The sequence below is a fragment of the Oxyura jamaicensis genome, chromosome 28 (genome assembly GCF_011077185.1).
Source record: "Oxyura jamaicensis isolate SHBP4307 breed ruddy duck chromosome 28, BPBGC_Ojam_1.0, whole genome shotgun sequence".
Taxonomy (NCBI): domain Eukaryota; kingdom Metazoa; phylum Chordata; class Aves; order Anseriformes; family Anatidae; genus Oxyura; species Oxyura jamaicensis.
In genome coordinates this window covers 4,087,900-4,111,330 of record NC_048920.1, presented here as the reverse complement: position 1 = coordinate 4,111,330, position 23,431 = coordinate 4,087,900, and the positions used below count along the sequence as shown (strand labels likewise).

Below are 23,431 nucleotides of genomic sequence, written 5' to 3'. Positions count from 1 at the left end.
AAAGCACACATCTTCTCTGCATGGCTTTGCTGCTACATTGCAAGTTTCTGGCCTCCAGGTGAGATCTCGCTGCTCTTGCATTGTACGAAAAGGTTCGTTAACGTGATTTTTAGTTATACTACTCAACTAAGTAAAACTCAAATTATGAGTTGTCTATAAATGGCAAGTAACATCACATATTTTAATATAGCAAAGTTCTGATGTTACTTTTTGAAATTTTTGGCCAAAGCCAAGTATCTTGACATGTATACAGGATTTACTAAGTCTTGCAAGCTTAGAAGTGTGTCACACACAACATATACTGCTTTGTACTATGGATATTATTACACAATACTGCGTTACTGACAAGAGACATTTGTTTCCTGCAGAATGATCAAATTTTACATTTACAGACTCCTGTGCAGTAGAAAAGGGTAGATATAAAGGGATGCCCTTTCCTATCAGAAATATGCTGGCAGTGGATAGATGGAAAAATTTTGACAAGTGGGGCCCCTTAGGCCACTACAGGACTTAGAGCATAGGAAAGAGCTGACCATCAGAGCTCCTGCTGATCATCACTAGCATTTCACTTGCACAGGAACAGCTCACATCTTAACTGCTCACAAACACCCCTTTGTGCGAAGCTCTCCTATGTGACTGCGCTACAGCTGGCTCTCCACATTCGTGCGGCGGAAGCCTTCAGCTGACCACAAGCACCACAGAGCCTGGGGCTGTCCTGCTGGAGCTTCTACTCAAGCCCAAGAACTTGTGCTTCCCCCTGGACAAGGGCAGTGTGGAAGCACTCATCCCCAGGCCGCAACGGGGACAAGACCCCCTTGCTGCCCCTAGGCCCCTTTTCTGCCCCTATCTCCCCTCTCTGCCTGCAGAAGGCCCCAACCAAGCAGGCCGCGGCCCAGCTCCGCTCCCGGCCCTTTCTGGAGCCATCCCCACGGGGCCCCGCCGCCTTCCCGCGGCCCCACCGACCGGCCGCTCCCCTCGGGCGCCTGGCGGAGCGGGCCTAGCCCCCTGCCCACCACCCAAGGAGGCTGCCTGGAGCCCCCCAGCCTCGGAACCGGGACGAGGGGGAGCCCCCGGGTGCCCGCCGGGCCCCATCCCCCCCGCCGCAGCCGGCCGGGCCTCAGGCCCGCTCCCCGCCGCAGGCCGCCGGCGCCTCACGCGTAGCGCCCCCCCCCCCAATTGCCCGCCGCGAGCGGCCGCCCCCGGCCGAGCTGTTGACGGACAGCCCAGCGAGCCAATGAGGCGCGGGGCACGTGCGCGAGGCAGCCAACGGGGCTCGGCGGGCGGGACTTGGCGGCTCGGGGGGGGGGCGTGGCCGGCGGCGCTGCGAGCGGCTCTCGTTGTGCGCGCTGCGGAGCCGTTACCCCGCCGCTGCACGGCCCTGCCGAGCCCCGCAGGTGAGGCCGGGCCGGCCGCGGGGGAACGGCCGCGGGGTTCCCGGGGGAGGCCGGCAGAGCGGAGCGGGCCGGGCCGGGCCGGGCGGAGGACGCGGGGCGGCGGGGAGGAGAGGGCCGCGGCGGCGAGGCCTGGGCCTGGGCCTGCAGGGGGAGAGCTGGGGCCTGCGGGAGGCAGGGAGGGGCCCGGCCGCGGGGGGGCGCGGGGCTGCGGCCGGCGGGGGAGGAGCGGGAGGGCCCCGGGGCCGCCGCGGGGGGCGCGGGGGGAGCCGGCCCGGGGCCGCGGCTCGGCTGAGGCCCCCCCCCCCCCCCCCCCCACCACCCCCGCGGGGGGTTCGTCTCCCATCTCGGCCGCGAGCGGCGCGTCCCCGCCGAGCGGCGGTGGTTTGGGGGGGGGGATCCCGGGGGGGCTCCCCGCATCCCGGCAGTGCCGCTGGTTTTAGGCCACGGGGAGAGAGGCTCGGGAGCGCCGAGCGGGGAGCTCGGGGCCGGAAGAAGTCGGGGCTGGAGCAGCGGCCCGCTATTGTTAGCGTCGGGGGAGGCTGCCCCTCGCTGCGGTGCTGGGAAGAGGCAGGAGCGCGTCGGGGGAGGACGCGGGCGGGAGGAACGCGCGGGGCGGCCCGGGGGAAGGGGCGCGGGGCTCCGGGGGAGCGGCTGGGGGGGGAGCGGGTGCTGGCGGACGCGTTACGTATTGGGGGGGGGCACCGCCGGGTTCCAGGCAGGCGCCTTCGTCCGAGACGTGCTGAGAAAGGAAGCGTGTTTGATCGCGCCGAGTGCTGCCACTTGGCTCCCGTGGCCGGCATGATGGGGCATCTGTGGGAAAACAAAGGTGGGAAGAAGTGGGAAAGGTAGAGATTCGGCGCTGTTATGAATTCTGGTTGTTTCTGTTGGCATAACTGATTACTTCTTGGGCTCTCTGTATTTCTGTTCCTTTTTCCTTGTTTGCCGTGAATGTGGATGTTGACTGCTCGTATCGCTCTGCTCTTACCTTTTCAAGTTCAAGGACTGTTTCCCCGTACTCACGTTTTTAACCACTTGTCTTTCCAGGTCTGTGCAAACAGTTCACAGGCTCATATCTCTCTCTCTAAAACTGGGGTCCTGCATCTGTTCCAAAGGCTGTATCGAGCTCATCTGATCGATACGCTTTCTTAGATTTCCAGTGACTCCAGGGGCACATCTGTATTGCGTGATAAAGTCTGGGTTCCTGAGCTCGTGAGTCTGCAGCCATTGCTCTGTGACCGGCCTAGTTTTTGTTCTGAAGCAGTGTAACTGTATTTATTTGTACGATGATGTGGATGAGTCTGTGGTTTCGTGATTCGAAGTGTTCGATGCTCCTGACTTACAGAACTATGGCCTGCCCCTGCAGCAGGCTCACCGCTTGGTTTGGTTGGAATAAGAGCAGGAAATCTTCAGCTGATACTGGTGTTAAATATATTGCGTAGTGAGTTTACGGCCTTAACTTATTCAGCCCTGGTGCGAGTGGTTCTGCAGCCCCAGATAAAGGTGGCTATATGTGGCTTTCCTACGTAAGCTGTCTTAGGCAGTGCCACGTTTGTGGGAGCAGTGCTAGTACGGAGCAGCCTAAAGGGAAGTGTGAATGTTGTGCAGAGCATCTTCCTGAACTTTAATCACTTCTGTTGAATGCAGCCGGTGTTCAGTGCTGACATGAGCTCACCGTGAAAGGGGGTCTAAGCCCTTATTTCAAGTTCTTTTTCTCTTTGCTGGTTTGTGCACATTCTGAGAGTTTTTCCCCCTGGAAAACTCCTTGTCTTGACCCATCGGGGGCCTATTATGTTTTCTGAATCCATGTCTTTAAGCTGTTATGCCTGCCTGCTTTCTTTCCTGAAGCACTGGTCTCTGTCATGCTTCTTACTTGATACAAGCACTCTGTGAGCAGTAAAATGTTAAATTGTAAAAATAAAATAAAATAAAAAAAAACCCTATCAGTAAAATGAGGTTGCACTGAGTGTCTTGTGGATCTGCCACCTGTACGGATGGCAGACTTAGGTGCAGAAAACTCAAGCCTGCTGGATTTGCAGACTTGAAAAAGATGTTCAGAGGAGCCGCTCTTTTTGTGCTTCCAAGTGCTTTCTCTGGAGCCTGGAAGGCAGCTGTGGGAGATTCCCATCAATGTAAACGTTTAGGAAGAGAGATGTAGTCCCAGCATAGGAGAGGTGTTAAATTCTGCCTTCTGCTTAGAATGGGCAAGGGCACTTCAATTCTTGATGCGCGGCTCTGTGATCTAGGCACCTGCAGGCTTCAAACTGCTGGCCTAAATGATCCGTGTGATTATACAACGTTGTTTTATGTAGGTGATGTGTGCAAAAATAGATTTTAAGCTTCTTTTGGTTGTTTTTTTTTTGGGGCGTAGGGTGGAAATAAACTATGCTTAGAAGGCAGACATTCTTTGTGTACGTGATTTTTGCTTTTTTTGTTTGTTTTTCAGTGTTAGTAGCGGTGGCATAGTAAGTATAAATTACAATGTTCCTCTCGCCCACTGCTTCCATTGCTGCCTTGTAGGAGTGCAGCAGCGAGTTCTGGTGTCTCATCAAGCCTTCAGAGATGGATTTCCAGCTGCTTGTGTTGTGCTGGTGTGCCAGCAGGATGCCATCTCCTCCTCTTGGTACTTCATTTGCCATCCTATCCCATCAAAGTGAAAATACCAGCTGCTAATGCAAGGCTGGATCAGGGTGGGAGACAGCTGTTCTCCAAACGTGTCTGGAATCTGTAGTTGTTACGTCCTCCCCTCACCTATTGCAAATGTCCTGTGTGTAGGGAAGTTGTTGTTTGTGTTTTCCCTCCAGCACAGCTCTTGTCTCTAGATTGTTTTTGGACAGCCAAACAACCTGGCAACATCTGTCACAAGGAAGATGGTAGCGTGTCTTTATTTTTTCATATTTTTGTAGTAAAGCTGTCCGTTTGAAAGCACCCGTGCAGCAGCTAAGATCATCTCAGCTAGAAAAAGTTGTCCAGCCGAGTCTTCCCTGCTGAAGAACTCCGTTGCGTTGAGTGTCAGCATCTCAGTCCCGGTGACACAACAGCCGTGGAAGGTGTTGACGTGAAGCTCTGAGCAGAGCTCTGAGCCTGCTCTCTCTGGCAAGGCTTACCGTTAACCTTGAAAGACGGGGAAATCTCAGAGCTAGCTGCAGTTGGTTCGTATCTGGCCCTTGTTCATGCGTATCAAGCAGGGATGATGTTGGGAGGCCCCGGTCCTCCCTTTCATGTTAAAGCAGCAGAGAGTGGTAATTATGGCCAGTCCTTATCGGAGTTCTGACAGCCTCCTAACTATGATTAATCTTACTCCTGTGAATTGAGTTAGTTCATCAGATTGGTGGCAAAATGAGGTCACTCAGAAGAAGGCAGCTTATTTTTTGTCCTCAAATGCGTACGGCTCTGGATGTCACTGTAAGCACTGTAAAAACATTCACCAGTCAGTGGATGGACATGAATAACAAAGCTTACAAGCTTTTTTAGGCAAATCTGATTGTCAACGAATACGCAGAACTATTTTCTTAAAATATTAAATTATGATCGTTGGGATTTGTTAGCTAGTAATACACTTGAAAATAAGCTTATGTCCAAAGTTGCAAAAAAGAGCTTAAAATCTGTTGTACTAGAAACTGATAGAGCAAATGGAAATAACGGCTGTTGAAATGCAGTAATAGATTTTGGTGATAGCCACTTCGGCTTGTGTGGAGAGAATATTTGGTCAGAACCGAGAAAAATGTTGGATTTTAAACATAGTCAAGCTAAGGGGGGGAAAGGGAGGAAGTGTCTTCATTCCAAGATCTTGAAGGGGGTGAGAAATCAGTAAAGGAGATCTATTAACACTGAGAAATTTGAAGGACTGGCAAGCAGACGCAGTTCAGTTGCCAGATGAACAACAAGAGCTCACATGTTAGTGTGAAAGGAACAGAAGGAAGATACCCCTGCAAGTTCAGCGACTTCCATGACTTAACACTCGGAGTTTCGGTGTAAAAGAATCATCCTGCATAGGTTAAAAGGCAAACTTTCTTTAAAAAAAAAATGAGCTGCATTAGCACGTCTCAGTAGGCTGTGTGGGTTTTCTTCTTCTGGGGAGAAGAAAAATAAAGTACAAATGCTGAGTAATTCAAACCAAAAACAAAATTTAAATTTGTCCTGTTTGCCAGTTTGAAGTAGTAGCCGTGGGGGAGAGGAATTTGGAGGAGACAGCTACACCGGGGAGTACGGACCAGGGAGCACTGTGGGCACGAAGGAGAAACAGGGTAACGGTATGGTTTGTGGGAAGGACGGACGCCTCGCTTTCTGCTTTTGAGTTCTCGTGTTCTCAGACGCTGTGCCTTGAAGTTCAGGAAAATGGCAGTTCCAAGGAAGCGTAGGACTCGTGCTCAGGAAATGCAGCAGCTGCCAATCGGCCGGAGCACTGCAAGCAAGAAGGCGTGACCTGCGTGTTCCTCCTTACTGGTCGTGGACCTGTGCTTTGGTAACGGCATCGGGCATCTCAAATGTGGGTGCGCTACTCCATATCTAAATGTTATTTATAAGAAAACTCCTCACCTGTCTTTGTATACATTAAAATAATCTGATAAAAGACTTAAGAGAGATTTTGGAGCGTGACGTATTGTACATGCATGTGCTAGGGTAATCTTTTGTGTTTAGTAGGTTAAATTAAAGCTTTTCCTCCCATTTTCTTCTTGAATTGAAGAGAGAAGCCTGGGCCTTGGCTTCTGGTGTTGAGTCAAGGCTGAAGTCCTCAGCTGTTTGGAGTAAAAGTGTGTGAACACCGGGCAGGTGGAATGGCACTGGCCTGGTGCTGCGCTGCCCCTGACGTGCTCGGATGTCCGTGTGGGGTGCGGCGTGGAGAGCTGTTGGGGATAGGAGAGGAATTTGTGTAAAGAGTAGAAAGGGGTTTCCTGGAGATCATGGGTAAAGAATCTTCGGTATCCATAAAATCAAGGGATCTAGATCAAGAAATGGGGAGAGGTATTCTGGCTCTGGAGCACTGGAAAACTTTTTATTTTTCTGGAGGCATGTAGGCCTGGTGGAGTTTTTCTACTGGATTTGTTTGGCACTTTCCTTGACACAGTAGTGTCCTTTTTGTTCTGTTTCAGCTGTGATCTCCAAGGAAGACTGCTCGGTAGCTTCAAAATTGGTAGAGCAGTGTCTAGCCACATAGCTGAGTTTGTTGTCTGCCTCTGAGTCACCCGTGGCTTACGGGGGGGAGGCAAGTCAACAAATACCATCCATGAGCTGAAGAAACGAGGGGAAGTCTCTTTGCATAGCCCTAAAGTTCTCCTTGAAGCACCCCATCAAGATCCTTGAAGTCAACCAGTATATTGAAGAAGAAACCCTTGAGACTGAAGTCTGAGTTCTCAAGACCGCCGACCATCGGACCTCTGCCAGCACCTTTGGTCTGGGTGCAGGATCCCTGTTCAGGCACCAGTGTTAACCCCAGCAAGGGGACTGACTTCTCGGCCGCACTGTACCTGCTGGGCTGAGGTGTTGGGTCAGTGACCTGTGTCAGCACCCTCGGATCTGGGTGTCTTTCAGGTGTGTTTTGAGAACTGCTGTGCCTAATAGGGTCCGCTCCCAGTTACCCAGTGCCACGAACCCTGTGCCCCGGTACTGTACCGCATTCGCCTGGCTCTCTTTGGCCAGGTGTCAGATATTGGTGTAGCCTGACGAGGAGTACGTTCAAATAGCTCTGACCTTCTTGGGTTCTGCACCGCTAGTGTTAGCTCTCACCTGTGCACCTGCAGTGCTGCACAGCCTTCGCTTCCTGGAGAGCTACATTGTGGGAGTGAGAATAGCTCAGTTGCTGGAGTGATAAGGCTTGCTGCCTGGATTTAATGAAAGTGCCAGCTGCTGGCGTGAAGGAGCACAGAACTCGTTGCTCATGGGAGAATTTTCCTTCTCCCTAGGTTCTGCAGTAGCTAATTCATTCACGTTATCATCTGTGATCTATTTAGGTGTCTGCGTTCAAGTTTGTGAGCATGGTTGGTGCTCTAACGCCTTTGCAGACCCATAGACAAGGGGAGGGTACAGTGAGCCTCTCAACTGTGCATCTTCAGGATCAGGCATCCTGAGAATATTCCTACGTAGGCCTTCCTTGCAGGACTGCCTCCTTAGCAAACATCCTGCAGAGAAAGACTTAATAGCTCTGAATCACAGGATTTTTGATGCAGACACCGAGTTTCATTTGGAAAAAGCCGCTGTTGGTCTGTTGCCAGAGCTATTTGTGTCACTTTGCTTTTAAACCTTCTGGGATCTTCTGCACCTTTGAGAAGGTGATCTTCAGGGTCATTGCGATGTTTCTAGGAAAAAAAAAAAAAAAGAATATGCTGGAGAGCTTTTCAGTCTGATCGTGAGAAGGCAGACCTGGCTGTGGATGAATGAGCAATCTCTGAAGCAGATAATAAAGTGCTGGGCTCTGAGAATTTGAGCACATCCACAATTAAAGGAAGATTAAGGCATGGTGCATATGGTTCCTGTTGCAACCTTGACCTCCTGAATTTGAGGGAAAACAAGCATTTATAAGGCTTGGTTATTCTAAACAGATTTTAATTTTAGGAACTCCGTTACAGTGGAACTTAGTCTTACAATTCCCTCTTGGGGGGGACAGACATACATGGAATTGAAGGTGTTTTTTGGGAAGGCTGCTGGGTGCCTACCGTCGCAGGTAGCCTTCCCGAGGGGAACTGGTAAATCTTAAGGATCCTTCCTTAGGTAAGCCTTCTTTCCTCCTTTCCTTCCCCGTCCCACAACTGAGGGTGGAAGCGTGTTCACGCTTCTGGCTTGTGTCAGCAGGGGCTGACAACCATCAGTCAATGGTTACGGGCCGAGGTTGGGTTCTGGGCCTGGTTCTTGCATCTCTGTTGACATTACTTGGTTGTTCTTGCTTTGAATAAAAAAGATTGGGAGGTTGCCTATGTTTCTTCTCTCAGTGTATTTCAGTGGGAGTGGAATTAAAAACTTGATTTCTGCTGTAGCATTTCTCATTTCCTCCATGCCAACCATTTTATATGGCTGTTTGGGAATTCTTCTCAGTATGCAAAGGTAAATAATTCTTTAGGGGCTGTTTGGATTCGCACTGACGTGAGGTCTGTTCACCACCAGCGCAGGGAGCAATTTCCCACTGCCTTCCAGGGTGGCCAGGAGGTATTTGGTGAGAGGTTAGGAAGAAAGGAGCATCTTATCAGCACTCCGCTCCTTTTCCTCCTCTCTACTCTGCCGTTATCACTCCTGCATGTTTTGTTCCTGGTATCCCACAAAAACATTTGCCAGGCCTTTATGCAAGGGCTTCCTCTAAGTTTTTTTTTCTGATGTCTGAGGAGAGGCAGATGGAAGGCTTCCTTCACGGGTCTTACTGCTTCCAAAGCGACAGTGCCTGGGTACTCCGTGTTTGTCACAGGGCATACAGCTGGTAAGGACTGCAGAGAGATTAGAGGCCGTGGTAAAATGATGCAAAGTTGATAGCCAGTTGCCAAACTCCTGTGAGTTTTGCTTAGTGCCAGATGTGAGCCTGGTAGCTCGCCACCGTGGCGTGCTGGGGAGTTCTCCGTGCTCGTTAGCTGAGCGGGGCGCCTCCTGTTGTAGGCAGTGGGTGTACCTGGGAGGATAAGGAAGGGAGATTTCAGTTTCTGCTTTTGGAGATCATTAAAATACATAGCAACTTCGTAAACGTGTCGGGAGGAGAATCTTGGCAGCAGGAAGGATTTGTTGTATCTCAGGCAAATTTGGTGGGGTGTGAAGGAAACCTGAACCTTCGTATTCAAAAAGCTGGAAAAATCTCATCTATGCTTCTTCCTTTACTTATTAACTACTCTTAACTGTAGGGTTTTGCTTCCATATTCAGCCTGTTGGAGTGTTGTGTGCCTAGGGCTTGAATTTTGGGCAGGACGAAGGCAAACAAAGTTGCCTCCCATTACAACAATTTTGAGAACACTTAAGTCGTGTGGTTTCATAGCTCCTGTTCTGAGCAAAGAAGGTTCGGGGGTTTGAGTGTCATTTAGCAGAGTACGAAACTGGTTCTGGGGCTTGTGCTCAGGCAGTTCTGGCAGAGCTGGAAGGGAACCTGTATTTAACGATATAATTTCACAGTACAGCTGAGGCAACCTGACAGCTAGAAATCATCGGAAGGGGGGAGTCTTCCCCTGCTTCTAGCTTTACAGCTCTGCTCTTGCTCTCCTATCCTCTGGCATTAGCTCTGGTGCTTATCTTGTGAGGAAAGCAGATTAAAATGCTGACACAGCAAAACTGCTTCCCTCCTGGTGCAATTTTCCACCGCTTTTGTGTTACGGATTGGTTGTCCTGTGGGCAGAGGGGCTGCCCTTGTTGGCACAGACCTGGGGGCGGAAGGCTGATCAGCGGGGTGGGTGGCAAGGTTCAGGTTTCTTCAAACTGTACTGCAAAAAACAAAGGACTCAATTTCAGTGTATACTGTGCTAAATCTCACATTAACGTAACTTTAATAGCGGTTTATTCTAAAATCGGTGCACTCTGTTTTTCCCCACTAAAAAGCCTGACTTTCATAAGAAGAAAGCATGAAATAAATGCCAGACACGACTTACCAGCTATTCGAGAAGGGACTGGAAGTCCCTGCCTAAAGGCAGTATTCCCGATCCAGAGTTGGGATTTTTTGCCTCTTTCTGATTCTCCATGTAGCTGACAGCAGCAGCGCAGACGCTGGACGTGCTCGAACTTTAGCAGGCCACGATCCATGAAACAAAGCAGCGCACCGTGGCCGCTCAGGCCCTTGGCGAGCAGGGGCTGGAGCTTCACCGGAATGTGCGAGCCGGTAATAAATACACCGCTGCCTGGCAGCGTTAAGTCACCTTACCTGAGAAGCCTGTGTGGTCATATGAGCGCTTCTAGCCCAGCTTAATACCTAACTAAGTTGGCAAATGCGACCGGCACTGACGTGTGGTGCTGTGAGGCTTGCTGACTCACTGCGCTGGGACGGGCCAGGAGCTTTTGCATCCACTGAGCCGGTGCTTCACGGGTCGTGGGGGAGCAGCCATGTCATAAAACGTCCCTTTCAGGCGGGGTTGGCTGTTCCTTGGGTGAGGTGAGCACTGTGGAGGGGAGACCTGCCTCAGACGGCCTCGTCAGCTGGGTTCTCAAGGAAGTAGTATTTGCTTTTGTACAGCATCTTGTGTTGTTCTTCTGGCCAAATGAGTGCGTTGCAGCTCTGTTAAAGTCGATACAAAGCTCATCTTCGAGCCTGTGGTGATGTATTTTTCTGCAGTAGCACCGAGTTTTGGTGAGCGGCATATTTTGTGTTAAACTTGGAAAGAAGATTTGTGCTAATGCTTCAGGAGGGAGCTACAGTCGTGAGGCTGCTGTGGAGCTCCTGGTGCTTAGATTTGTCATCGGGCTGACTGTGCTCACTGTTTCTTTTGGGCATTAATGAACTGCTGTACTTAACGTTTGGACCTCTTGGTGCAGCATTCATTTACTTATATTCTGGAAATGCTGTGGTATAAATCTGAATTTACAGAGATGGAAAGGAGTATAGCGAGCAGAGGCTGTTAGCTAAGCAATTGCTGCTAATTCGGTGTTGGTATTTTGCTAACGGTGTTCCTGTAGTGAGCACTTGGACTAAACGCCTTTATTGTAAAATCCATATTGCCCTTATTAGCGGATCTGGACTGGAAACACGTTCATACTTCAGCGTTACGGCAACTCTGTGGCGTGGTTGACATCTGTATGCTGCTGGTGGGTCTCGGTGTTTGGATTCTGCGGCAAAACACAAATGGGGCTGACGTGAAAGAGGAGCCTCAGGAGGCCCTGAATTCACCACAGGTTTTGAGCAGTGCTAGAATTCCACATGCTTCACAGCTGTCTGTTCTTAAGAGCTGTTAACCAAAACTACATTGTTTTGGAGCAAGGGATGTGCAGTGCTCTCGAGCAGAGGGGTTGAACAATGGCTTCAGCCAACTTGAGAACCAGAGTCTAGAACCGTACGGCGACCGAGCTTTCTGGAGCCGATGGGTTCCGGCACAAACGTGCCTGTCCGGGCTTCCCCAATCTGCCAGGCCTCACCTTTTTCCTGTTGCAGGAATAGGGCTTAAGTATCCTGATTTTGAATATTTCAAAGCAGCTGCAAAAGCACTTTTAAATGTTTAGGATTTTGGCAGGCCATGAAGAACGAGCAGCTGGGCTCTGTTGGGAGTTGGAGCTGTAGATGGTCCGTGGGTCCGAAACGTCAGCCTTCAGCCCCTGCTGATGGCTGAGTAAGGCAGGGGCTGTCTTCATGGGATGGAATGTCAGGGTATTTTTCAAGGCTTTCTTTAAAAAGGTGCAAAAATAGAAACTCTATGAAATACGCAGCATGCACTGAAGTTAATGTTCCGGTACAGATTAGTCTGTTTCATGTGTGCAATTAAGTGCTCACCAAAAGACAACCGTTTAATAATAACAGTGTCTTAAAATGCGTGTAAAGGAGAAAACATCTAGAAGACAAATGGCCGCTGGCTGAAATGCTGAACTGCATCTAGTGGGTCTGGCTACTGCTCGTCTCCGTGTGAGAGTTCGGGGCAGAAGGCTGGAAGTAAGGTTGGCGGTTTTAATTCTGCTCTGAAATGGGGAACCCGAATTTTACCTGTTGTGAGTGCTTTGCTGTTTACAGGAATGCATACAAAATCTCTCGCGGTGCTTTCTATCTACATTAAAAAAAAGACTTGAGCTCTTTAACGGTACGTGGCTTTCTAAAATGCCATGCTTGCTAGCTTGAAAGAATGAATTGTTGTGGGATTTTCAACAGAAAATGTTTTGTTTTACAAGTGGAAAAAAAGATGTACAGTTGAAACAGTTGCTTGTTGTCAGTTTTCTAAAACATTCAAGTTTATTTCAGGTGGAGAAAGTTTGGCTTATTCAAACAAAGTTCTGGAACTTACTTGGGATTTTTCTCTTTGCAGATATATTATAAAATGTCTAATGGTTATGAAGATCACATGGCTGAAGATTGCAGGGATGATATTGGTAGAACAAATTTAATTGTGAACTACCTCCCTCAGAACATGACGCAAGATGAGTTGCGGAGTCTATTCAGCAGTATTGGCGAAGTCGAATCTGCAAAACTTATTCGGGACAAAGTTGCAGGTATAATATAAAAATAACGTTTTTTTTACTTTGTGGTAAAGTGCTCAACCAAACGCTTGCCTGAAAGCAATTTAATGTAGAGTATCTAATTTTTGTGAGTGTAACCACTGATGTGAAGATACATAACTAGTGAGTGCTATGCATAACATCACTCTATCTAGTCTTACAGGATACTTCAGGCTAAATCCATAGGTTTTTTGTAAAAGGTTACAGGTTACAATAAAATTCCTAAGTTTCAGCATCAGTATGCATATCTGAAGTCTGAATTTGGTCCCTAACTTACTTCCTTTTTCTACAGTCTGAGCTTTTTTGGCACTAACTTACTTCCTTGCATTTCAGGAAAAAGCTCTGAATATGCAAGTAAATCGATTCTATTTTGATCAGTAAAAAGACGTGTGGTATGTGTCTGAAACTGTTGTCGGCCTTATCATTCTTCAGGAATTTAACTCCTAAGTTCTTTAAATAGGATTGTTAGTAGTAGCTTTAGAAAAATTGAGGAATGAAATATTTAGTTTGTGAAATACAGTGTTTACTTGGAAACAGGCAAGTGCTGTCGGAGCAGCTGGTTTCATAAGCTGGATCTATTTACTTGCAGGAGCTTTTTATCTGCTCTGTCAGGATGTTTTAATCCTTGTCCTTTTCAAATATTCGTTTACAAATTCTGGTTATTCTCGCTCAGAATTCACGGAATCTTTGATTTAGTGGGAGATAACAATCGTTATTGCTGTAAATAAAAGTATTTGTGCTGCTCATTAGCTGTGCATGCTTGTTTGTTCTTGGCACGCAGATGACTGCCTTATGGAATTTTCTGCTGCACGTGCTCAATCTTGGATTTCAGATTCTAGCAATACTGATTTAAATCATTATTTAATCCATGCCAAACAAGCCTGAAACTACTTCACCGTAAAAACTGCAAGAAAGCTGATAAAATGCGTGAAAATTCTGGGTGTTATTCTAACTGATGTTATTTTATATGCTTCATAGTAGAAAAGAGAACTGAATAATGAGAACTTCAAAATGTACTTTTCAGCATGGCTTCTCCAATGTCTGTCCTCTCATCTGAAAGAAATCTCAAGACCTAGTTTCACATGATAGTGCCCTACCAAAATCTGGGCTTATGGACTGTATGAGTAAATTTGTCATGAAATAGTTCCACAAAATACTGATTTCTTTGAATACTGAGCTGTCCAAGTACTTAGCCTGGGTGTTACCGTACAGTTTGCGATGCTTAGATGTAGAGGCTTGCTTTGGAGGCTACTTTGGCAAGGAAATAAGACCATTTGTTTTAATGATAGCAAGTCATTCACTAAATGACATAGGTAATCCACACCGTAGGCTTTTGAATAAGTGCAAAATCTTCTGTATGGGTAGTGAGGATGTTTTAAATGGGAAGCAAAGCTTGTTAACTGAAGTCTCTGAGTTTATTTCAGACTGTTCCCTGTAGTATCATATACTCTGGTAAAGTCTTGCTAACTTTAACTTGGAACTTGACAGAGCTGGGTAATTTAAAGCCCAAAATAGGTGCTTGTATGCTTCAGGTTTTTCTTAACAACCCTCAAAGAATCAGAAGGAAAAGTCCTCGTAGTTTGCATGCAGTCCTTGAGTGCCTGCACACGAAACCTTCACTCTTTAAAGTGATTGAAAGTGTTTAAGTTTGCATGGCTTGTGTTAGGCCACTTTTTTGTTACCTCACTGATCTTTCATTCACGTGCAATGCTGTTAGGCACAATTCCGACTCATCTTCATGCTCGTTGATTGTTTCAGAATATCAGTGACTAAGAATCAGCTTCTTCAGGAACCTTCTAAAGATACCACTTCACTTTTTTTTTTTTTCCCCTTCATGTTTTCCTTACAATTTGTATATATCTGTGTTGTAAAACTCTACCAATCAGCCCCCGAAAAGAGCAGTCTTGCAGCAGAGTTCGGCTTTCCTCGTGCCAGCAATTGCATTTGTGTGGACCCCACTGAGACCCATGGTAGACAAGCAGGAAATCAGAACTGCAGAAAAATCTGCTTAGCTCCATGGCTCTGTTTTCTCTGAGGTCAGATAAATCGTAAGATTGGCACATAAGAGGCAGTAGAGCTGTGTGGCCGGGACAGGAGGGAGGTAACCTCTCTTCATGACAATCAAACTTTTAAATCGGTTTAGTTGCTTTATTGACTGTATTTGTAGAATTAAAATCAATGTTTGATAACACGTATTTTTTCATGTATGAGGTTGTGTTTATAAAATTTAGAGTAACTCTTTGAAATGGCTACAATTTTTACCCTTTACTTTGCTGTTGATAAACACCGAAGGAATTGGAAGTAGCAGTAAACTGTAATGTCAATTTACGTTCCTTACTATGAATTTCCTGCCCTGTGTACATGTGGCTTATAGGAGTTGGCAAAAGTATGACTGAACGCTTGCTTTGTTGTTCAAGCCATAACTTATTTTATTTCTGCAGTGGCGGTAAAGAGATGTTTGTGCACAGTAGATGAACGTTAGACAGGGTGCAAGGCTCCCATTGCAGTTTCAGCTCTTCCTGATCATGCTGGTGAGATAAGGTGCTGGTGTCCAGTTTGTGTATTGAATTCCTAAGCATTTCCAGACTTGGCTTTGCTTAAGTTGTGAAGAGCCAGTCAGTAATCAGCATCTCTACTCTCAGGTACTCTGAGCAAATCTTGGACTGTAGCTCTGTTGCTCACTGTACTTGTATTCACTGTGATCGTCGAGGATTTTCATACGAAGAAGTCTGTAGAACTCATGGTGGATATTGTTCTTTGTCAGGTTTCAAGACTAGCGCCAGCTCAGAGCCCCAGGGAAACATTAGAAGGTCACTTCTCAATATAGTACTGCACACTGTCAAGTCTGAGATTTTACTTTTCATCTTCGTTGTGCCTCCTGGCCTTTTTTTATTTATCGCTGAGGTTTGTGAGTAGCCATTGGCTCCATTTAGCTGAAGACCATCCTGTGTGTGGCTCTGGCTCATGAGGCTGTGAGCAAGGAAAAGTGCTGGGGTTTGTCTGATCTTTCTGCACTGGTGAGACTGTAGCCCTCCAGCCCTGACTTCAGCCATCCTGGTCCCAAACTTGTGCTCTTCCTGATCTCCTAGCCAGCACTGTGCAGATCCCTGTGGGATCTGTTTAGCACTTGTGGCACTCGTGACCCTCTGAGTATCTGGTGGTGATTTTGCTGCGTGCACCTCTCTGTCAGAGTTCTGTCTGATGGCAGTTGGGTTAGGAGAGGGAAGCTTCCAGCGTCTTGAGGCTTCTTATTCCATCCCTCACATCTCTTAAACTGCTTGAGGAGGAAATAAGATATCCCTGTGATACTCTTCACAAAATACTTGAATTCCTACTGGAGGAAATACACAACATGATCCTTAAGACTGTGCCAGAAGCTGTCTATACTGATCAGCTACCAAAATCTGGCCACCTCTGTGCAGGCACTGAAAGGAAACAGTGGGCTTCCTCATGGCAACCCGTTTGCCTCTGCAAGTTTGAGGTCTGCTGGAGCTCACTGATGCTGACCTCGATCAGCAGCAATAAGGGGTGAAGGTAGCACTCCATCACTGCTGAAAAACGTGGAGGAGGCATTGTGGGACATTTTGTGATGACTCGTCATGATTGTGTACAGAAATCCAGAGTCCCTCTCAGAATACTATCGTCATAGCTCACTTGTACTGCAAGTGCCCGTGACCTGTTTGTTGCTTATAGGATCAAAACAATCACTTCCTGATAGCTGGAATTATAGGAGCTGATGTGCACGCATCTTTTCACTGCCTTTTCCTTTTCATAAGATCTTATCTGGAAGACTCTCTCATAGAAATTACGCAACCTAAACCAGAAATAAATGGTGCCCCTAAGCTTTTAAAGGGGAGGAGGGCTTTATTCAACAGCCTTCGGATGCTGGAAGGTAAGTAGCTCTAGCTCACGTGATGGGGAGATTGCTCATTTCACTAGTGCGGTGGCTGCCAGTCTACTAACAGAACTCTTTAATTATTCTTGTCTTGTGGAAGTGTTCAAGTATTCTCTTTGGCTGAAATTGTTCTCTTTTGCATGGAAAACAACTACAGTATTGTGTAGTTCTTGCTGTTAACTGTGGAATTGAAATGCATCATGATCCTGGATTTTTTTTTCTAGCTTTTTAATCACATTTAGTGGTATGCGATTTCTTTAAATGCACATTCCAGAACACCTAGCAACAACGGTAAACTTAATGAAAAGTGCAAACAGTTGGCAGATAAATTGGCCAAATACTTAAGAAGTTAACACCCTTTTAGTCTTGCCAGCTTCACTTGATTTCCTTTATCACCAGGTTGGCCATATAAACTACCTCGGAGGTAATAACTCTACAAGGGTATGGGAATATCCCTACTAGAAACACTGCCTGACTTCACGTGTGTGCAGAGCACAGCAGAAGCAGCAGCGGGTGCAGCAGTTTCTGGGCTCTGCTTCTGAATGTTTGGGGAACTTGTGGGTTGTCAAAGGACTGGTGGGAACCCTGTGAGGAACTTGAAAGTGTGCAGCTGCCAGGGAAGGGCAGCTGGAGGAGACCTTGGCTTCCCGCAGCTCTGAGCTCTTGTCAGCTCGATCAGAGGTAAGGTTGGAGCTTTTGTTCCAGCTGACCCCTGGTTGGGTCCAGCCCGGAGCACAGCTCCCAGAGCACTGCAGGCAAACAAAGCAGCATGGATCGGGGTAAGATTGGTGACCTCTCTGAGGTCGGTGATCTTCAGCACAAAGTCCAGCTGAAGGCCAGGCACTAGTGAAGTACTTAGACATTCAGCGATGGTGCCAATCCTGTTAAAAATTTGATAGAGCCCACCCACAGCATGTCTGCGGGTGGTACAACGCTGGGAGGAGCGGCTGATACCGCAGGTGGTCGCGCTGCCGTTCGGAGGGACCTTGGTTATGTTTTCTGTAAGCATTAGGTCTGGGCGGGCATACTGGAGGATGACTTCTGCTGCCTGAGGGTTACAGGGATCCATGCCCTCTGGAGAAATTGAGGGGTGTAAATACATTCATGCTCAGTATCCCTCCTTGCCTTATGTAGGCACGTAAAATCACCAAGGCCAGCACAGTTGGACTCCCCCTTGTATGAATTACTCCGCTTCACAAAAGCAGACATCTTCCATTCTTTTGCCTTTCTTCTTTTCCCCCACCAAACCATAAAAAATAAGCCCTATTGCAAAATCTTTAATTGTACTCTCATGTTTCTTAATATGTTTTGATGTGGAGTTATTGTTCCACGTCATATTACAGCGCTTTAATTCTCCTCCAGCAGAGAAGCAGTATGTTTCTGCAGCATAATGATTTAGTTCATCTTAACCTACGATTGTATTGACTCTGAACACTTGCTGGGGTTTTGCGCTATAATGTTTACAGGAAAAAAAATGTCATTATTAGAAAAGTTTGTCTTTAAATGGATAAGGGGGACTTTTTTCAGGCCATGGCTTATCGAATCGTCAGGTTTTCATTCTAACCACTGACGAACTAAATCTGCCCTAAAGTTTTAAAGAAATCAGATTTTACGCTAAGTGGGCAAGGCATTTTTTTCCCCCTAAGACTTCCTCAGGAAATCAGCCTGTGGTGTTCATGCACGATTCTGGGCCTGGTATTTTCTGTGTTCACTTTACAAATCCTTTTCACTTCACAGCATCTTGGATGTGACTGCAGTTCATCTGGAAAAAGAGCCCTGGAGCAAATTAAATTAAATCTCAATAGAAAAATGTTCTGGAAATGAGAGAAAGGAGAAAATATAAAGAGAATATAAAGAGACGAATGTGTGGAAGGGCTTCATTAAAGTAACTTCTAATATTAAATCTTCTGTTTTCAGGATTTAAAGCTGGCACTGTTACTGCAAATGGTCAAAATTTTAAACGTTGTGGTGCTAGTGACATCCCTGGAAGCTGTCTCTTTGTCTCTTTGATCCAGGTTAAGACCAGACTTGTGTCAAGTTTGCTTTGTAGTTTTTGACTTTTTTTTGTTTGAAGCGTCTGTTTGTGTTGCTTGTAGACATCTTTGTTTCAAGGCAAATTCCATTTATTTTGCAAATGGAGGAGGGGCCACGTTGCTGTAATTCCAAACGTTATCCTGAGCCGCTTGCAGGTCAGGCTTTCTGAACCTGCTAAATACTGGTTTGCCCCTGGACTTCCATAAATGTGACGGTTCGTCTTCCAGCCACAGAACAGGCAGGAGCTTCGTGTCCTGCTTTGTGAATCCAGATGCAGCAGTGGGGGCACGTTTTGTACTTGAGAATTGTTACCAATAAAACTAGACATTATTTTGTTTCATTCCCAGCTCCTTTCTGTTGCAATCAAAAGCCTTTTCAGTAAGATGCACTGGTTTTCAGTCTGAAGTAGAAGCAGGAATTGGCTCAGATAGAAACTGTAATGAACCTGAGGTCGGTCACTGTGGAAGAAAACTTTATGGTGAAACTGGAGATGAAGCAGAAGAGTAAAAAGTAATTCAGAATGATTAATTGTAGCTTCAGGAAGTTACTCAGGTTAATAAAATACTTCCTTTTCAAAACTCTGAGTACAAGACTAGAATATTTTGTTGGGCAATGTGAACGTGACCTTTAGGAATAAGGTGCTGTTCTAGTACCTGTGCTGGGACTGCTGTACCTCTTAGTGCTGACATGAGCAGCATGTTTTCCAGTTCTCTGAGACTTAACGTGGTCACTGTGGTATAAATGGGACAGAACGGGTGCATTTCAAGCAACTTGGGAGAATCACTGATGAAGCCAGTTACAGGACCTTGCTGAAGGAAGGAAGATGAGTCCTGGGGGACTGGATCAGGCAAAGTTTGGGATCAGGCTGTGGGCTTCTAGCTTCAGATTGATTTTGGAGTGGCTCAGATGCATCATCTGTATCTTTGCTGAAGGTCTGGAGTGTTCGCTGTGTTCTCACGAGTACTGAGCTTGGTGTGAGGAGGTTTGGTCAGCATGGATTTGCAATGGAGAACAATTGCTTCTGCTGTTACTTTTGAAAGCTGGTGATTGAATACTTGAATAAAATGTTTGCTTGCTTCCAAAAAACGGGTTTTGACAGAAGTCCTTCAAGAAGCTGCTTCCCACTCCTCCGGTCTTTGTAAGGATGCCTCGTGGTACGGAAACAAAACCTGGCGAGGAGGCAGCCAGTGGCAACTGCTTGACTCCAAAGCCAAGCCAGGCGGTGTCTGCAAGGCTGGCACGTTCCCTACGGAGGCTGGGATCTGGAATGTTAAAATGAGGAAGGGGTTAAAAGCTGGTACAGTGTGGTGCAGAGGTAACTAGGGCTGAAGGACGTCAGGAGGAGTTGCGTAATCTCCTGAGGCCAGGGGACAAAAAAATGACAAAAAAAAAATAAAATAATAATAAAAACAAACAAAAAAAAAACGGTGGAAAACAGTGGGAACCTTCAGAAACGAACTGGGTATGAAGTGGGTGCTTCCAGAAATGTGTGACGAAATAACTAGTCTGCTGAAAATTGACAGGGTCAGAGTTCCTAGCCATGTAGTGGTCTTGGTAAGTCCAGGCCTTGGTTTCAGGACTGAACTAGAAATAAATTCAGAATTTGGAAGTGGTTCTGTGAAAGGGAGATGGTCTTGTGAGGGACAATACAGGTGGGGTTCCTTACCTTCTCTAGACCTTTTATAAATCCGTAGGTCTGTTACATCCCTACTTAGGTGAAGTATCTGGGCGCAGGAATAACTGTGAGCAGTATTATAAATGTTGTTTAGTGAGCGTTGAGTGAGGGGGGACGATCCTTTCCCCCCTTCCTTCATGCTGTCCTTCTGCTTAGCACAATGCAGGGTGCCCTTAACCTTCTGTGTCCTAGTGCACTGCTGGCTCATGCCCACCTTGCTCTGCACCGTGACTCCAGGTCCCTTTCCACAGAGCTGCTCTGCACCGCTTAGCGCCCGGTCTGTGGTGGTGTGAGGGGCTCTTCCTTCCCAGAGCAGGACTTTGCATTTGTCCCTGCTGGATTTCACAAGGCCCCTGTTGGCCCATCCCTCCCGGTGGCAGCCCTGCCCTCCAGTGTACCGCAGGTTCCTCCGTGTTGTCTCCGGTCTTGGAAGGAGTGCACCCCCATCGCCTCCGGGCTGTGGACAACCACAGCAACCAGCGCAGGTCTGAGCACGGACCCCTGCGGCGCTCTGCATCTTGCTGGATACAGGTAGTGTGACCTGCCGCCCTCTGATCCACAGCTTTTCTGATCTGGTTGACATTGATCCCGATTGTGACATCTTAACTTGGAGGCATGAATATTCTCGAGCACAGTATTAAAAGCTTGCTGAAGACGAAGGGAATGGCAGCCACTGCTCTTCCCTGGTCCACAAATCCAGTCCTTCTGTCCCAAGCCAGTCAGGCTGGGTAGGCATGGTTTGTCCCTGGGAAGTTCGTGCTGACCCAACCATGCTGTCTTCATCTTCTCAGAAACATGTCCCAGGAGGACGCACTCCGTGATTTTCCTGGAACCATAGTGAGGCCAACCAGCCTGCGGTGACCTGGGTTGTTCTTTGGGCTCTCTTGAAGGTGGACTTAGCTCTTGTCCATTTGCAGTTGCTGGGGACCTCGTCCAGTTCCCATGACCTTTCAAAGTTACTGTTCCCTCTGATTTTCTTTTTTTTTGTTGTTTGCTTTCCTTGTAAGTCTCAACCTCAGTTCAGTTTCGGCTTCCCTGAAACCAAGTGGACTGTTTCTAAATTTCTTTTCTTGCAGGCTGCCTCTTCTTCATCTCCTGCATGCTGCTTGTTTGCCTTGGAGCTCTGCCACGAGTTCCCTGCTTAGCCAGGCTGCTCTGCTGACACGTCTACTTGTTTCCCTGAGTTCTAGGTTGGTCTATTCTGGTGGGCTTGAACCCAACAGCATTCCCGGTCCTTAGCATCCAGTATCGTCTTCCAGACCCAGTGAGATTAATGAGATTTTGGTATGTGTTCAAACACTGGTTTCTGACTAAGCCTTCTCTAGTGCTAGGGCTTTGGCACCTTCCGTGGCAGCCAGGCAGCATTCCTGCTGGGAGTTTGCCAACCAGGAGGGAGAAATAGTGTTGGGTGATCAAAGGGGTGTAGATGGACTGATGAGGGCAACTCCTGCAACCTGAGCTATTTGTGTCCCCCACGTTTGCGTCAAGACATTATTTGCGCTTCAGCATCGTGTCCAAGCTGGGGAGTTTAAGAAATGTCTCTGTTGGGTTCCTCAAAGGAGTTCTTAGAAGTGCTGCGGAGCTACCAAATAATGCTTACAGGTAAGTGGGTGGCATCAAATTTGAGTAACGGGAAGACGTGGTGGTGAAAAAGATGCAGCAGTTTGTCTGTGCTCGTATATGGGAACATGTGGGGGCCTTGCTCTGAAGTAATTGTCAGCATATCCACCACCTATGGGCAGCTTTGCACTTCTGGTATGTGTTGAAGCTGCTGAGGGGTCAGGGATTCCTCCGACAAAAACCAGTAGCCCTTACTAGCAGCATCCCTGGCTAGTGAACACTGAAGTTGGAAGACAACGTTTCGCCCTTAGGGATCAGTACTTCTAAACTAAACACACTGGCTTTATTCACTGGCAGGTTATTTCAGGTCGTCTTGGCAGTCCTTTGCTTTGTTCTCTCTCTAGATCACAGCTTTTAGAATGAGTTGGATCAGGATGAAGCTGTGCGGTGTATGTTGCGCTGAGGCATGGTTCCATGGAGTAGGCAAATGGTGCGTGGTCAGCTCACACTGCTTGCTTAGGTTTGAATTCCTCTTTTAATTACGAGCTTTTCCATTCTTTAATTAACCAATTTAGTAAGCAGTTACCACAAACACTTGAGGAAATAAACTCGGTAATTACAGCAGTAATTCCTCCATGTAAAACTCTACGCGTGATTGGGAAGGAGGCTGGAAATGAGAACGAGCAAGGGAGCTTTGCTCTAATGTGAACTGCCGTGTGCCGTTGTTGCATGTTCTGATGTGGTTTCTCTTCCACTCAAACCATTCCATCAGTGGTGTTGCCAGAACTGCTGTTCAGGTAAGCCCCTGATTTTCTGGGCTGGAGAGTAACACGAAGGCCATGGCTGTTGTTACTCGCCGAGGTTGGCTGGTATGGACACTGCAGGAGTTTAATTAAAACTTCGCTGCATGCAGCCAGGTCTGGAGGCTGATGCTTTAACCCTGCCTCAATCGGACATCCAGTTGCTGCTGCAGTTACAGTAGCTTTTGACAGGTTATTGAGAGACTGGAAGCCGGTCTGGATCTTGCCCGTTAAATCAGTAGCTTGCTCCATTGGCACCTGAAATGTTTCTTTGCTTTTAATAAGATTTTTTTTCTAGGTATGCTGTAATAGACCGCGTTTGAAATACTAAGCATCTTTTAGACAAAAGTCCAAAACCACAGTTACTTCAAATTATCAGTGCTGTACTCTGGATTCAGTCTTCCTTCCTCTATTTCAACACCTGACAGGATACTCTCATCTCTGTTAATAGAAAGGATAAGAGACGGTAGTCCACCAACATTTTAATTATCTTTATTTTGCTGTGGATCAGCTTATTAGCACCTTCCATTCTTGAGCTTTGTTCCTGGTGAGCTTTGTTCTTGGCTTTCCAATGGAAGTGAGGTTTCTTCTGTAATGAAAGGGTTGGAAATTCCCAAAGCCTGTTTTATCTCCTTTTTAGCACAGGTGTACATAAAAGTGTCAAAACTTTGACAGCAGTCTGTTGTAACTTAACTGCGGAAACAGTGCCCTGACTCCAGGTTTAAATATTTCACCTCAACCCCGGGTAGGCTCTGGGAGTTGGCAGTCCCAAGTCCCGTGGCTTCAGGCAGTTCCTTGTCTCCGGCGCCGTTCCAGAAAGGAGGAGGTAAGGTGCTCGGGTGCAAAGCCCGCGAACTGTAGCGATACCCTGTGAAGTATAGGTACCCTGTGAAGTGCAGACCTCTTAGCGTCTGTCTTTTAAGTGAATCTTAACGGCAGAAGTCGGCCAAGTGAAAACAAGCACTGCCACACGAGGTTGTAGCAT

The 23,431-nt window shown here is 47.3% G+C and overlaps 1 protein-coding gene across 2 annotated transcripts in view; it reads left to right on the top strand.

Moving 5' to 3' along the window:
- Nucleotides 1-1,274: 1,274 nt before the first annotated feature.
- Nucleotides 1,275-23,431, top strand: part of ELAVL1 (ELAV like RNA binding protein 1) — a 44,090-nt gene continuing 21,933 nt past the window's right edge. For both annotated transcript variants that reach the window (XM_035348369.1, XM_035348368.1), the window contains exons 1-2: nucleotides 1,275-1,394; nucleotides 12,293-12,476. In XM_035348369.1, coding sequence (XP_035204260.1) covers nucleotides 12,305-12,476 — 172 coding nt within the window. In that variant the 5' untranslated portion in view covers nucleotides 1,275-1,394; nucleotides 12,293-12,304. The remainder of the gene's footprint in view (nucleotides 1,395-12,292; nucleotides 12,477-23,431) is intronic.